This window comes from Dromiciops gliroides, chromosome 6 (assembly GCF_019393635.1).
Source record: "Dromiciops gliroides isolate mDroGli1 chromosome 6, mDroGli1.pri, whole genome shotgun sequence".
In the NCBI taxonomy this organism is placed as follows: domain Eukaryota; kingdom Metazoa; phylum Chordata; class Mammalia; order Microbiotheria; family Microbiotheriidae; genus Dromiciops; species Dromiciops gliroides.
The window spans coordinates 226,132,219-226,148,424 of record NC_057866.1 but is presented as its reverse complement, the minus strand read 5'-3'; the positions used below and the strand labels follow the sequence as shown (position 1 = coordinate 226,148,424).

The 16,206-nt window shown below is 38.6% G+C and overlaps 1 protein-coding gene across 1 annotated transcript in view; it reads left to right on the top strand.

Annotated features, from left to right (window-relative positions):
• The window catches only part of EGF (epidermal growth factor), a 140,606-nt gene that overhangs the window by 33,890 nt on the left and 90,510 nt on the right, over positions 1-16,206 (top strand). Inside the window, 4 exon segments of the mRNA XM_043972334.1 lie at positions 2,887-3,117; positions 6,392-6,594; positions 13,103-13,228; positions 13,950-14,072. Coding sequence (XP_043828269.1) covers positions 2,887-3,117; positions 6,392-6,594; positions 13,103-13,228; positions 13,950-14,072 — 683 coding nt within the window.

Here is a 16,206-nt window from a genome sequence, read left to right as displayed (position 1 = left end):
CTCCCTTTCTTCCAGTCTCACCATAACTCTTTCTCACCCTACATATCCAAATCATTGCCAAAGTTGGTCATTTCTAGCTCCACAACATCTCTCCCATATAATCTATTCTCTCAGTTCAGACTATTGTCACCCATCTCCTCGCTTCCAGTCTCTCCTCATTTTAATGCATCTTCCACCTAATTATCTAAATGGTTTTCCTAAGTCAAGATCTGACCAAGTTACTCACCTACTCAATCAACTCCATCAACTCTAGTGGTTCCCTATAGCCTATAGAATAAAATATCATCTCATTCTGGCTTTTAAAACTCCTCACAACCCTTCCCCAACTTATCTTTTCAGCCTCATACATTACTGCCTTTCTGGCATTCTATGGCCCAAACAAGCTGGCCTTCTCTGTATTCCTCACACAGAACACTCTATCTCCTACCTCCTTGCCTTTGCACTAGCCGTAACCCCTATCTATAATTCTTTCCTTCTGCTTAATAGAATCCATCCCTTCCTTCAAGCTGCAGATCAAACATTACCTTCTACAAGAAGACTTTACTGATCTCCCAGTTGCTAGTTTCTCCCTTCCTAACTATTCTATATTTAAGTACAATGTGTTTATTTTCTTCTTTTTCTTCTGAATATATTTCTATATGTACTTGAATTCCTCATTAGACTGTGAGATCCTTGGGAGTAGGGATAGTTTCATTATTTGTACTTGCATCTTCAGCATCTGGCACAGTGCTTGGCACATGTTAAGCACTGAATAAATGCTAGTTCATTGGTTGATTGATCCTATAATAGTTATCTTGAAGAAGGGTCAGCCTGGAGGAGTGGAAAAATCAGCAAATTGACAGTCAGGAGACCCAGTCTCTTTGTCCTCAATAGCTGGGTAATCTTCTTGGGATGGAAGAGGCCTTAGTAGAGATCATGGGTTCCCAAGACTTAGAGCAGGAAGGTTCCCTAGAGGCCAGCCAGTCTGATTCTCTCATTTTACAAATGAGAAAATGGAAACCCAAAAAAGGTGATCTGCTCAGGTCCTAAAGGTTGTATGTAACAGCTTTGACTCTAAATCTAGTGCCCAGTTCAGTGACATTCAATAAATATTTATTAAATTTCTACTGGAATATCAATTAAATATTTATATTTATTTAAACTATTAAAATTTTTATTTTATCATTCAATATATTCATATTTATTAAATATTTATTATTAGTAAATATCAAAATATCTATTAAATTCCTACTTCAAAGCTTTGGACTAGATGCTAGGCATGCAATAATAGATAAGGCTTGGGGGGGGGCAGCTAGGTGGCGCAGTGAATAGAGCACCAGATCTGGATTCAGGAGTACTTGAGTTCAAATCCGACTTCAGACACTTGACACTTACTAGTTGTGTGACTTTGGGCAAGTCACTTTATCCCCATTGCCCCACCAAAAAAAAAAATAGATAAGGTTTAGGTTAGAATCCCAGTTCTAATGGTTACTAGCTGTGTGGCAAGCCACTCCATTTCTTAGAAGCTCAGTTTTCTCATCTGCAAATGGGGATAACAATACCCATACTACCTTCACAGTTGTGAGAGAACTACTTACTGTAGTTCTTATACTAATTCGCACTGTCTCAGGTTCCCAAATCAGGTACTTTTCCCCCTTTCTTCATATCCCTAGTGTAAGCACTAGTGTAAGTACATAGTGACTTGTACATAGCAGGTACTCAATAAATGCTTGTTGACTGACTGAGCTTGATTGGCTACATCTCTTCCTAAGGGCCTAGGGGTACCCCAAGGGGCCAGGGATGATACTCTAATGAAATCAGCTTTAGTCTCCACCAGTGTAGATTCCCCCCTCCAAGATTATCCACTGAGAATAATTTAGTTTTCTAGGCTTAGGTAGCTTTTTAGAAAGAGATATTTACTAAAGTGGTGCAATAAAAACATCTTTCTAAACATTTGTGACCCACTCTTCTACAAGAACAGCTAGAGTACAGGGAGAAAGTGGGCAAAAGCTTAGGGTACATTTGCCCAAAAAATAACTCATAGTATCTGCTTCCTAGAAGTCCTTTTCCTTCATTTGTGGGGTGCTCAGAAAGTTTCTTTTAGGCATGATATACTTTCTTTCCTAGGCTCCTTGTAGAGCCGTGAATCTAATCTGTCCCTGGCTCCTAATGATACAGACTGTGGAACAAGCTGAAATATGGACACCATTTAGGACACCAATGGGAAGATTAGAAGTCCAACATACTCTGGACCCTTCAAAGCTGGAAGGTTCTTTGGTCAAGGGAGTGTTGTGGAATGAAGAGACCTGGCCAAAACTGAAGCCCCGGCCTCTCCCCTACCCCCTACCCCAAGTGGTTTCTTCTTGGGGATGAAAACCACTTCCTCTAACAAAATCTTCCTTTTTCAATTCACTTCAATAATTTATAGCTCATCCTTGGAGATGCTGAATGAGTTTCCCGATCTATTAGATAGACTTTCTGTCTGGTATCATTTCATTTTATCCAGTGGTTCTTTAAAACTTAAAAAAATAAGTTTCTTCTTCCTAAAACATTTTGTACTTAATCTAAGGTCTTCTGATAGATTGATTGAGACATTTTCACTATTTTCAGAAAACTAAGAAAAAAAGTTTATTGTAAAGAGTTTAAGGAGCAACTGTTACACATTGAGGAAGGAATATTAGGAATTAGGACTTCAGAGGGTAGGAGTTATATACATAGAAAGCTTTATGAAGAAGATGGACTGGTTTGATAATTTTAGCTGAACTGACATCTTACCAACTGGACTTTTGCTCAAAAATGATTACACCTTTTTTTGTATAGACACGGGCTAATGGTTGGCAACCCCTGAAATTGCCCATGGTAACTTTACTAATTGTTCTGCCTCTGTTTCTTTTGTTTCCTATTCAGGTTTATATTCTGGGTGGCAGGTAATATTACTGGCACTATAAACAGAGCAAATCTTAATGGGACTGATGTGAAGATTCTCATGCAGAGATCGCAAACAATTAAAATGATCTCACTGGACATCATTGACCACAGACTCTTTTGGATTCAGTACAGCAGTGCAGAGAATGACCTACATGTTGGCTCATGTAATTATGATGGAGGTTCTTTTTACCTGTGGAGTCATTCTACACGGTAAGTTTTGCATTTGGTTTCAAGGAAAGAGAGTATTACTCAAGACCTATTTTTAAGATGACTTTCTTCTGTATTTGCCACTTTGGTAGGTAATGGAATTACTTGCCTTTATCTGCTTTATGCAACAAGAAAGTAGTTTCATCAATATCTTTTGTGTTCAGTCTCACCTTTATTTCCCAATATATCCTTCTGACATCTCTAACCCAGAGAGCCATTCTGTGTAAGAGAATAAAAGAGGAAAAAAAAGTTCACTAAAACTAATCAACACATCACTTGGAAGGGAGATACATTCTCACATTACTTTTTTCAGGACCAGACTTCAGGACAAAATTATAATTACACAGAGTTTAGTTTGGATTTTTAAAATTGTTTCCACTTACTCATTGTATATTATTGTTTTCCTGGTTCTGCTTATGCCACTGTGTATTAATTCATACTTTTTTTTCATCATGTCTCTCCAGAGTCTTTATATTCATCTTTTCTTAGAGCACAGTTATATTCATTGTATTCACAGACTCCAGCTATTTCCCCAAATTATGGGTATTTGCTTTAGCAAAATGCTTTCAATATTTGATATTTTGCAAGGAAATGATAATAGTGGCTAGACTATATATAGTGCTTTACAAATATGAACTCATTTAATCCTCCCAAAGGTTCTATGAGGTAGGTACTATTATTTCCCCCATTTTACAGATGAGGAAACTGGGGTTAAGAGGTTAAAGGACTTTACTAGGGCTCTATAAGTAGGCACTATTTGAGGCAGGATTTGAACGCACACCTTCCTGACTACTGAGTCCTGCTCTCTGTCGGCAGTTCTCCCTGTCATTCATGTTATGGTAGGAGGTAAGAGATTAAAGTGAGTAACTATCAAACCTAGGAATTCACCTATATCCCCTTTTTCTCTTAAAAAATAATAAACACTTTTATTTGTAGTTTTGACTTCCAAATTCTATCCCTCCTTCTTTCACTCTCCTTCCCCCCTCCCTGAGGTGGTAAGCAATCAGATATAGGTTATACATATGCAATTATATAAAACAATAGCATATTAGTCATTTTGTAGAAGAAAACTTGAACAAAAGAAAAAATGAAGGAAAGTGGAAAATAGCATGCTTCAGTCTGTGTTCAATCACTATCAGTTCTTTCTTTGGAGTGGATACCATGCTTCAACATTTGTCCTTTGGGATTGTCTTGGGTCATTGTATTGTTCGCAGTTCTTCATCAAACAATATTGCTGTCTCTGTGCACAATATTGTCTTGGCTCTGCTCACATCACTATACATCATTTCATACATGTCTTTCCAGGCCTTTCTAAAGTCATGCTGCTTGTCATTTCTTATAGCACAATAATATTCCATCACCATCACATACCACAGCTTGTTTAGCCATTCCCCAATTGATGGGCATTCCTTTGATTTCCAATTCTTAGCCACCACAAAAAGAGCTGCTATAAATATTTTTGTACAAATAGGTCTTTTTTCTCTTTTGGGGGATGTTTTTGCATCCCCTTTCTCTTGCTCTTCCATTCATCTCTATTCAAACAGCTTTTTGATGAGTGACAAATAATTAGGACATCAGCTCCTGAACATGCAGTTGGGTTGCACTCTGAGGACTGAGGGAAACAAGACTTATGGCTGTAGCCAGCTCTCTGATCTTAAGTAGCCTCACTTGTTTCATCTCAGTGTAATAGAAGTATGAGAATTGCTTGGCATTCTGGGATTTTTAGTTCAGAGGTACCAATGTTCTCTTTCATCCCTGAGAGCAATCTGGACTGGGGTAATCTCTGTGCCAGAAGGAGGGTGTGAGTCATGCCTGGGAGTTTGGGAAAAGATAGTCTATAGCTGTGATGGAATAAGATGGAAGGAAGGAATGGGAGCAACATGAGCAGCAGCAGTGGGGCATACAGTGCCCTCCAGCTTGTCCAGTACCCAGTGAGCTGAGCTGGAGAGAAGCAGTGGCCCAAGGGAAATGGTCAAATAGAGGGAAAGCTGAGCTGCTGCAGAGCAGGCAGAGACTGAGGCAGACTCCCTTCCTTTAACTGTTTCCTTTATACTGATTTTGCTTCCTATATGATGAAAACTGGGGTCAGATAGGAAGGCTTGTGTTGTATTGTATGTACAGTCTGTACTGAAAAGAGGGGAATGGAGGAAGCCAAGATTTCTTGGAAAATATACAAAATTTAAATGAGGACAGAAAGCCAAAACTCTGCTCGAATGTTAGGCATTTTCCTGAGGGCTCTGTGTAATTATCACCTGATATAAACTCTATAAAATATCAGAGAAATGGTGGGTGCCTGAGGGACATTAGCTTGTTGTTCAGTTGTTTCAGTCATGTCTAGTTCTTAGTGACCTCATTTGGGATTTTCTATGCAAAGATACTGGAGCAGTTTGCCATTTCCTTCTCCAGCTCATTTTACAGATGAGGAAACTGAGACAAACAGGGTTGTAACTTGCCTAGGGTCACCCAGCTAGTGTCTGAGGGAGGATTTCAATTTAGGTCTTCCTGATTCCAGGCCTGTTGGCCTCTCTACTGCCTCATCTAGCTGTCATTTTATTACTTCTAGGATAAAAGTGAGCTAATTGTCCTTAAAAGACAAGGCTGATTAAATCTCCAGAGAGGAGATGAGTAGAGAGGAGAGAAAAGATCACACTCTAACTCCCCACCATGGGCAAAGCCAAGCCTAGGAAAGATTCAATTTCACTACTTTCCAGAAGAGAGAAGGGACCAGAAATGATCCAGTAGCAGTTGGCCAACCCTATCCTCCACAACTACATACATCTGGGTAACCTAGGGCCAGCTAGGTGGTGTAGTAGATAGAATGTAGGGCCTGGAATCAGGAAGACACATCTTCCTCAGTTCAAATCTGTCCTCACACACTGCCTAGCTGTGTGACCCTTGGCAAGTCATTTAACCCTGTTTGCCTCAGTTTCCTCATCTGTCAAATATGCTGGAGAAGGAAATGGCAAAATCGTCCAGTATCTTTGCCAAGAAAACCCCAGATGGGCTCACAAAGAGTTGGACATGAATGAAAAACAATAAACACATATATTGCCTACTTTATGAGATTGTTGTCAGGAAAGCATTTTATAAACCTTAATGAATGTTCTAAGTGTCACTTGTAAGTGTGCCTGTGCAGCAAAAATTAAAAATAATAAATAGGAACACGAGTAATTAAAGTTGAATCTATTTTGAAGTGAAGCAGACATTAATGAAGCCATGGAAGGGATGATTCATCTTGTCTTCCTCTTCCACCTTTCTTTCTTCTGTTCTTTTATAGGTACCCTTATTTTGCAATGTCTCTCTTTGTTGAAGATATGTATTATTCAGAATGGAATACAAGTGCCATTTGGAGAGCCAACAAATACACAGGGGAGAAAATGGTTAAAATGAGCTTTAAGCCATCATTTCTACCACCAACTGAAATAAAAGTAGTACACCAGCTCCTGCAGCCTACAGTGAGAAATGATTCCCAGAATTCTGGTAAGTCACCTGCACTCACTTCCAAAATTTTGCTTAAGAGAAGCATATGGGGCAGCTAGGTGGCACAGTGGATAAAGTACCGGCCCTGGATTAAGGAGGACCTGAGTTCAAATCCAGTCTCAGACACTTGACACTAGCTTTGTGACCCTGGGCAAGTCACTTAATCCCCTTTGCCCCATAAAAAAAGAAAGAGAAAAAAAAGAAAATGAGAAGCATACATTAAAAAAAAAAGAAAGCTAGGCTTCTGAATATTGTTTCTAGCCCAGCTCAAAGGACTTAAAATAATATCTTACATTTATACAATATGTTTGCTTTCATAACTTTATGAGTTTGGCAAGTCACACAATCTCTTATTTTTCTCATCTAAAAAAAAAATGAAGGAATTAGACTAATCCCCACAAGTACCTTCCAGATCTAGATCAATTAATTAATCAGTCAATCATCCACTCAACAGTGTTTTATTAGGCACCTACATTGTCACAGGCATTGTGCTAGGCACTACTACAAATACACAATAGTCCCTGTTTTCCAAGAGCTTATATTCTTTAGATTTATCTGTGAATTTTACCTTAACAACAACTGTATGTGGAGTTGGGCCTGAGAGGCAAAGGGGAAAGAAAGGTTAGAAGAGGAAGGGAACAAAAAAAAGAAGAAGAGGGAGGGAACAACATGAGTAAGAGTTAGGATGGGAAAGCAATAATGTTTTGTTTTGTTTGGGCAAGTCACTCAATTTCCTTTGACCTGAATTTCCTCTTCTGTAAAATGAAGTCCGCTGGACCCCTGAAATTCCTTAGCATTCTAGATCCACGATTTCTGAAGTTACCATAAGAGTGATAGACCCAGTAGACACATCAACACATGATATTTTCATAGTCAAATATAGGTGTACAGAGATGGATACTGCCAATGCAAAAGTATTGGGCAATGTAGGTGATGGGAATGACCAATTTGAATTGTCATTGAAATGACAAGCCTGCCCGAATTGTCTTGGGAAGAGTCTGTAAAGGTTTTGTTTGGGGCGTGAGTTTTGCATAGACCAGTCTGGGCTAGGGATGATTTTGTGGAGAAGAATAGGGAGGGTGTCCTAATGGAAAGAACAGCATGTGCAATGATTTGAAAGTAGACCAGAATGAAGTCTTTAGGTTCACTTAAATATAGCAAAGAGTGTGAGTGGGTGTGTTCAGCAGATGTGGGTAATGAGTTGAGAAGAGTGCTGATAGAGGAAATTAAATTTTATGGAATGAGTTAATGAGCTCTCAGGAGGAGGGGAGCCATAAGAAGTCTTTGTGACTGTGTTCTAAGTACTAATTGTTCCATGCTCTGAGGCCAGAGAAGAGCAAAGGAAAAGAAACAAACAGCAACAATGAACAAAGCCACACTAAAGAGGCAGCATGGTCCCATGATCAGAGCTCTGGAATGGGAATCAGGAAGACCTGAGTTTGAATCCTGTCTCAGAAACTTACTGACCTGGCTTGATAACCTTTATTATATAAATAATCATTTATTTATAAGGATCATTTATTATATAAATGATTATATAAATTATAAATAGGGATGACAATCTGTCAGTGGGGAGAATAGTGACACCATCAAAATTAGGTATCCAAAAACATATACAAACAGATGAATAGCAATGTAATTGTAAATAGACCACTCTCAGGTTTAAGAAAACTGTCAACAAGAAATTTAGCCCAAACCTTCCAGAAGAAAGATCTTAGGAGAATCTATTCAATAAATCCTAGAAGAGGTCTTAGGTAACATTCTAAAGGCACTTGAGAAAGTTGGAGAGATTGATTTAACTTTCTTAGCTGGGTTGAAAGATTATATCAAGAGATCAAAAAGCATAAGAAATTCAAAGCAAGTGAAAGAAACAATCGAGATTTTAGCCAAGAAAGACTAAAGCAAATCAAATGAAGAAGGGTAAGAGTGTGTTAGGTCATTTTCAAGAGGTAAGAATTCTTTTCTACTTTCATTTTGCAACTAAACAGTAAAAGTATTTTGTGTTTTAAGTAAACTCGATTGAAAATGAAGAGTAGAATCAATATGAGAAGAGACAATTATGGGTATAAAAAAGATGAGAAAAACAGTTTGGTTGGTAGTTGTATACTTTCTCCAAAAACTTTAAGAAACTAATTTGAACAAGCAAACAATCCCATATCTGGCAAACTGGAAAGGGTGTCTGCTGTTTCTGCTCTCATGATATGTACCTACAATATTCTAATTGAATTATATTTATTAGTGTGATTGATAAAAGGCAGTTAGGTGGCACAGTAGATAAAGTGATGGGCCTGGAGTCGGGTAGACCTGGGTTCAAATCTGGCCTCAGACATTTACTAGCAATGTGACCGTGGGCAAGTCCCGTTTGCCTCAGTTTCCTCATCTGTAAAATGAGCTGGAGAAAGAAATGGTAAACTACTTCAGTATCTCTGCCAAGAAAACCCCCAGTGGGGTCACAGAGTTAGACTTGACTGAACAACAATGATTAATAAAAACAAAAACAAAAAACCAAAAGCCAGAATTCCATCACTTTTATAGTTGTCAGCGTCAGAATCTCACATTGAAAGTACCAGTGGAGGGGGCAGCTAGGTGGTGCAGTGGCTAGAGTTCTGGCCCTGGAGTCAGGAGGACCTGAGTTCAAATCCGACCTCAGACACTTAACACTTACTAGCTGTGTGACCTTGGGCAAGTCACTTAACCCCAATTACCTCACAAAAAAAGAAAGAAAGTACCAATGGAAAGTTGGAGTGTATAGATGATCTAAGAACTGTGTGATTCTGAGTGTCTCAGCCCCCATTTCTGCTGTTCTGACATGAAGAAAGAAAGAAGGAATTGGCATCCAAATGGAAGAATGGCTCACTGGTTTTCTTTGAAGTGGCAGACAAAGGAATTGGCAGAGTAGGTTTATCTCATACAACGAGGGAACAAGAAATGTCATTTCATGGGACATTTGGTGAAATTGTCCCATGGTAAGTACCAAGATAAATGCAAAAACCCCACTATGAAAATATTTTCAGCTTATTTATGAATGCCTATTTTAGAAGAAGAAGAGGAAGAGGTAGGAAATGTTAACTAGATAAGACTATCCAAATAAGTCGGTGCAAACCTTGATATTTGGTAGCAAAAACAGGAATTCTAGAATAACAAGAAATGAATTGTAAAATATAGATAAGGAATAAAGAGTATGAGGCCAAAGATTTGTAGACACCACACAAATCTCATGCCTATGTATCTTGATAGATAGACTGGGCATGATGATCACTGAATAACATTTCTAAAATGTAATTGGTGATATTTTAAGAACATTAAATAATTTGTTAGTGATGTATAAGTTACTCCTGAGTATCAAGTATCAATTGTTCAAGTACAAGTTAGTAAAAAGTCAGAAGAAACAATAACAATGCTAAAAAGTTATGGTGTACAATTAGAATAATTCTATCTTGGACTATTTAAAGTAGGTATTGATGATAAAAATGGGATGTGGAAAGAAGAGATAATATAGATGCAGATTACAGTAATTTTGTTTAGAAGTTGGGTTAATATAAATCAAGGCCAAAACAAGGAGATCAAAAGATCCCATTAGTAAACATTTGACTTACTTGCCGAGCAGGGAAATATGGGCAGTCAAGGGCTCCAAGGTTTTGATTATAAACTAATTTGTAAAATCTCACATGTGGGATGATAGATGATTATAAGCAATGTCACCCCATAAAACAGAGGGAAGCAGTAAAATCAACTTGGAGAAAACTTGGAAAGAGACTCCACTAAGGACAACCATCTCAAGGTCACTAAAGGATAAAAATGCAAGGAAGACAGCAAAATGGAGAAATTCTGAAGAATTTTTTCCCACTCTCAAAGACAGTAAAGCTATTACACTTAACCTCCTTTTGTAGCCCCAGGTGTGCTTATAGGGGAGGAATCTCTGTCTCTTGGGGATCTTATCATCTCTTATGATTTCAATGATTATCTCTGAGCAGATGACCTAAAGAAAATCTGCATATCCAGCCCTAATATATCTTTTGAACCCCATCCTGCACTGCCAGCCATGTGCTGGACATCTCTGCCTTCATATCTCTTTGACATTTCAAACTCAATGCTTTTAAAGTCTTTCCCTGCTCCAAGCTTCCCAATATCTGTTGTGGGTGCTACTATTTTTCTAGCTAACCAAACTAACAACCAGGAGTAAATCTTGACTTTCCTTCTCCTCACCTTTCCTATCCAGTCAGTTTTTTTTTTAAATGAGTATATTTCCTCAATATCTCTTGCATTTGTCTCCTCTTTACTCACATAGCTACCATGCCAGTTTAGGCCCTCATCACCTTTTGCCTGAAATATTGTCATAGCCTTCTAATTGGTTGCCATGCTGGATTTGAGGTTCTCCTCTCTCAAGTCCTTCTTCCACACAGTTGCCATATTACTGTTCAACAGCCACAGATTTGACCATATCACTCTCTTGCTCAAAAATCTTCAGTGTCTCCATATTGCCTTCGTGATAAGTTATACATTCTTTAGCCTGACTGAGCCCTATGTTCATGTCATGCTCTTTCACACAAGTTGTTTGCTGTCTCCATCCAGAAATGACCATATATTTGCTTATTTGTGTACCTCTGGTATAAACTACCAAAGGAGAGACTTTTATGTTTATCTTTATAAAGTGACTTCCACAGTGCCTTGCATATAATATTTGTTGAATAAATTATTTCCTCATTTATAAAATCAGGAGCTAAGATGAACTGGTTCTGGTTCTAGATTCTTGGCCCAGGTGTCACTTTCATTATCTTTCCAACTGTTGTTCTCTCCCACCTCACAATAGCCATTCATTTTTTTTTTTTGGTGAGGCAATTGGGGTTAAATGACTTGCCCAGGGTCACACAGCTAGTAAGTGTCAAGTGTTTGAGGCTGGACCTGAACCCAGGTCCTTCTGAATCCAGGGCCAGTGCTCCATCCACTGTGCCACCTAGCTGCCCCGCCATTCATTTTTTTTTAAATTGATGTTGTTGAGTCATCTCTGTTGTTTCTGACTCTTTGTGACCCCATTTGGGGTCTTCTTGTGAAAGATATTGGAGTAGTTTCCCATTTCCTTCTTCAGCTAATTTAATAGATGAAGCAAATGGAGTTAAGTGATTTGCCCAGGTTTACACAGCTAGTCAATGTCTGAAGCTAGATTTGAACTCATGAAGATGAGTATTCCTAATTCTAAACCCAGTGCTCTATTCACTGAGCCATCTGTTTGCCCATTTTTTCAGTTAACAAGCATTTATTTTTTGTCCCTTCAACTGCCTTCATCCTAATAAAAAACCAAACTAAACCCTATGAAATAATCATGCTTAGTCAAGCAAGACAAATTCCCAATTGTCCATGTCCAAAAATGTATGTTTCATTCTGCATCATGTGTCCATCATCTCTGTCAGAAGGTGGGTTGCAGGCTTCATCACTGGTGTTCTAGAGATGTGCTTAGTCACTGTGTTGACCAGAGCTCTTAAGTATTTCAAAGCTGTTTGTCTTTATAAAATGTTTTTATATAAATTGTTCTCCTGGTTTTGCTTACTTCACTCTGCATCAGGTCATCCAAGTCTTCTCAGGTTTGCTATCTCCTTTGCCTCTATCAGATTTACTCTATATTATATGTATTTTTGTATATATTATTGTATTAGATTGTATAGTTTTAGACTGGAGGGACCCTTATCTTTCGACTTTGTATCTCCTAACCACTAGAACTTTGTTGTTAAATCTGTGTTAAATTGAACCCAGAATTAAATGTTAGTGGTATACTTAGGATGTTTGGTTTTAGTCACTGTTTGAATAAAAGCAGATGAGGATGATAAGGGAGGAATTGGTGGTGTTTCTCTGGCAAGATGATGTGGTGGGAAGGTTGCTGGACTTGGAGTCAGAAGACAGACCTTTTCTAGTCTTCCCTCTATTATTTACTAATTGTGTGATGGTGAATTCCCTAAGCCTCAGTTTTCTTATATGTAAAATGGCAGTGATTATAATAGCACCTATAGGGGCAGCTAGATGGCGCAGTGGTAAAGCACCGGCCCTGGATTCAGGAGTACCTGAGTTCAAATGCGGCCTCAGACACTTGACACTTACTAGCGGTGTGACCCTGGGCAAGTCACTTAACCCTCATTGCCCGGCCCCCCCCCGATTTTTTTTTAATTAAAAAAAATATATAACAGCACCTATATTATGAGGATATTGTAAGGATTAAATGAAGTAAAATGTTTTGGAAACCCAAGATGTACGTGTTTGCTATTCCTTTCTTTAAATAAAACAAAGGACAAAGGGCTCCCTGTCCTTCCAGAAGCTGTATTATTTTATACTCTTAGAGAAGCAAATGGACTTTAGAACTAAGAGAAATCCAGGGTATTGCAGAAGTGTGCCAATTTTTGAAGGCAGTAGTTCTATTGACGTCAGTGGGAGATTAACCTCTTTAAGGACCATGAAGGAATAAAGCATGAAGTATGTCAGAACCCATCTCCATCCCAAATAAACTATCCTTCTCTTTTAGAGCAGGAATCATGCAACTTAAAGGAAGGTGACTGCAGGATCAGTGTGTGTGAGCAGGACCCCAAGTCCCACGGTTGCAAATGCCCAGAAGGTTACACTTTAAGCCAAGATGGGACACATTGTGAAGGTAATGCACTGAATCTTTATCTGAAACAGGATAAAACTGTCTGCTTGGATGGGTTTTCCCCTTATTCAGAGATCATTAAAGAACCTCTAACTTGGAACCAATCTAAATTCATTTTAAATTTGGGATTTTAAAAACAGTTATGTTTTGTCTCTTCTATTTTCATAGATAGCTTAGTTGCACTGTGGATAGAGATTTGGAATCAAGGAGACCTGAATTCATATCCTGCTTAAGATAATTTCCAGCTGTTTGAAAAATAATCTGTACAACTTGAATGAGGAAATAACATTTAAATTTCATTCTTAAATAACCATAGTGACAGAATAATGCGGTATATATGCTTGTGTAGATGTGCAAAGCTTCTCAAACCTTGGAATCAGATAGGACACTGCTAAGCTACAGTAGCCACTGAAAACCCAGCCTCACCAAGGAGCCATTTCCAGATTTACATTAAACAGTGTGCTGCTTCAGCTTGGAAATTTCTCACCTCTTTCCAAGAGGGAAGGAGAGAATATGATCTAATATGATATATTTCTATGGTTTGGGGATTATTTAATTCATTTATATAGCAGAAGCTCTATCTTTCCCATGGAAAGTTACTGTACCTAAATGCAAATTATCAAATTAATTTCATACTAATGATTTATGGATGTTTTTACAAAAACTATGAATTATTTATAAAGTACAAAATGGGATGCTGATTTAATTTCCCTTTTTTGGTCAGATGTCAATGAATGTGCATTTTGGAACCATGGATGTACTCTTGGTTGTGAAAACATCCCTGGATCTTATTACTGCACATGCCCCAAAAGCTTCATCCTGCTTTCTGATGGGAAGACATGTCATGGTAAGCCACAGCATTAGCCATTAGTTTTACTGTCCTGTTGTCATTTATTTCTGAAGACAATTGTGGCATTTGTGTACAGGTGTGGCTAAAATGGCCAATATGAGTGAGAATGGGCAGCCTTTTCCACATGAGTGTATTTGGGGGCAAATTGTTTTTGCTTCTTCCTAGGAACTTGACGGTAGCATACGTTCTCCTCTTTTATATATTTACAGTTGTTTATGCATATCTCCTACCTTCTCTGTTAGACTGTAAGCTCCAAAAGTTTAGGACCTATGGTTTATTTATCTTAGAGTCTCTCTGAAGGCCTGCCCTAGGATGTTGCACACAGTTATGTGCTTAATAAATATTTATTGAATGAATGTGATCATTATCCAAAGAGTTATTATTATTTGCAGTTCTTATTTAGTCCAAAGTTGTTTTTCCCTCCTCAACATTGAGTTCCCAACCAGAACTGGGCAACCATATTTAAATGTATTCTGACACATGATAGCTCTCTGCCAGTTTCTGTGGTTTTATAAAAATTATTTCATAGGACTGGACAAGAACTAAACTTGCCAATACAAATCACCATGCCATTGTGGGATAGGAAGAGACTAGACTTATGATAGAATTGGTGTAGGGAACTCCTGGGTGAGGAAACTTCTTTTTTGTAGGTAAATAGATAATTCTGTGACTTGCGCAGGTTCTAGAGTTGGCTAGAGCTGTCAAGGGTCAGTCAAAATGTGTCACCTGTAGGACTTCACCCCATGGCTTCCTGACTTGGATACCAGTTCCCTCTCCCCTTGGCCCTTTGTCCTGTTTGGAATGGATGGCAATTCCTTCTCAGTGTAGCAAAACCTGATGTAGCAATGGTCAGAATTCAGTTTTGCTAATGGTTTTAGGCACTTTTGGGAGGCCTATGGGAAGAGATGTGCTGATAAGTGTTTAACAACTAGCAAAAATTGTATATACAACACACTTTGAAGTTAAATCTGCATTATTAACATTTTCTCTATCACCAATAAATCAATTTGTAGCATTTGCCAACTTCTGAGGTGTCAATGCTCACACTGAAAACTTAACGATTAGCTCTCATGAGCTGGTTTGAGCTGACTCCAGAACTCCCTTGGGATGAAATCACATTAAAAAGAGCCTCCGGTCTAACCCAGGTCCTAAAGGAATCCCCCTTATAAGATACCTGGCCAGTGTCCATTCTCTGCTTGATGACCTACTATGAGGGGGACCCTGCCACCTTTCGGTGTAGCCCATCCACTTCTGGACAACTCTCATTGTTAAGAAGTTTTCTTCTGATGCCAAACCTGGATTGGCCTTTTTTGTAGCTTCCACATGTTTCTCTAAGTTCTGCTTTCTGGTGCAAAACAGAACAAATTGGACCTTTTTTACATGAGACAGTGCTTCAAATCTGTGTCCAAAGCTGTCACATCCCCTTGACTTTTCTCTTTTCTGCACAAAACCTCCTTAGTTCTTTCAATTGATCCTGATGTTCAATTGATCCTTGACCATGCTGCTGGCCCTCCTCTGGGCACGCTACAGCTTATCAATATCTTTCAGCTATGCCCCCCAGAAATACATGCAGCACTCCAGAGGAGGTCAGGCAAAGACAAAATATAGGACCATCACCTCTTTTTCCTAGAAGGTAGACCTCTCTTGGGTAGCTAAGGTGGTACAGTGGCTAAAGTATGGGCCCTGAGTCAGAAAGACTCACTCAGACGCTTACAAGCTATGTGACTCATCACCAAGTCACATAACCCTATTTGCCTCAGTTTCCTCATCTGTAAAATGAACTGAGGAAGAAAATGGCAAACCGTTCCAGTATCTCTGCCAAGAGAACCCCAAATGGGGCCACCCCAAAATGGGCATTACTGAAAAGACCAAACAATAATAACAAAAGTCCTCTCTTACCATAGCCTCAAATCACATTTACTTTTTTTAACTGCTCTCTCACACTGCTGACTCATATTGAACTTGCATTCTCTAAACCACCCACATCTTTTTATAGACAGACTGCTGTATAATCATTGCTTCTTCCATCTTATGAAGTTGATGTACTTGTGGACTTGTGAAGCTGATGTTTTGAAACCAAGTCCAAGACTTTATATTTGTCCTTATTGAATTTGATCTTATTAGATTTAAT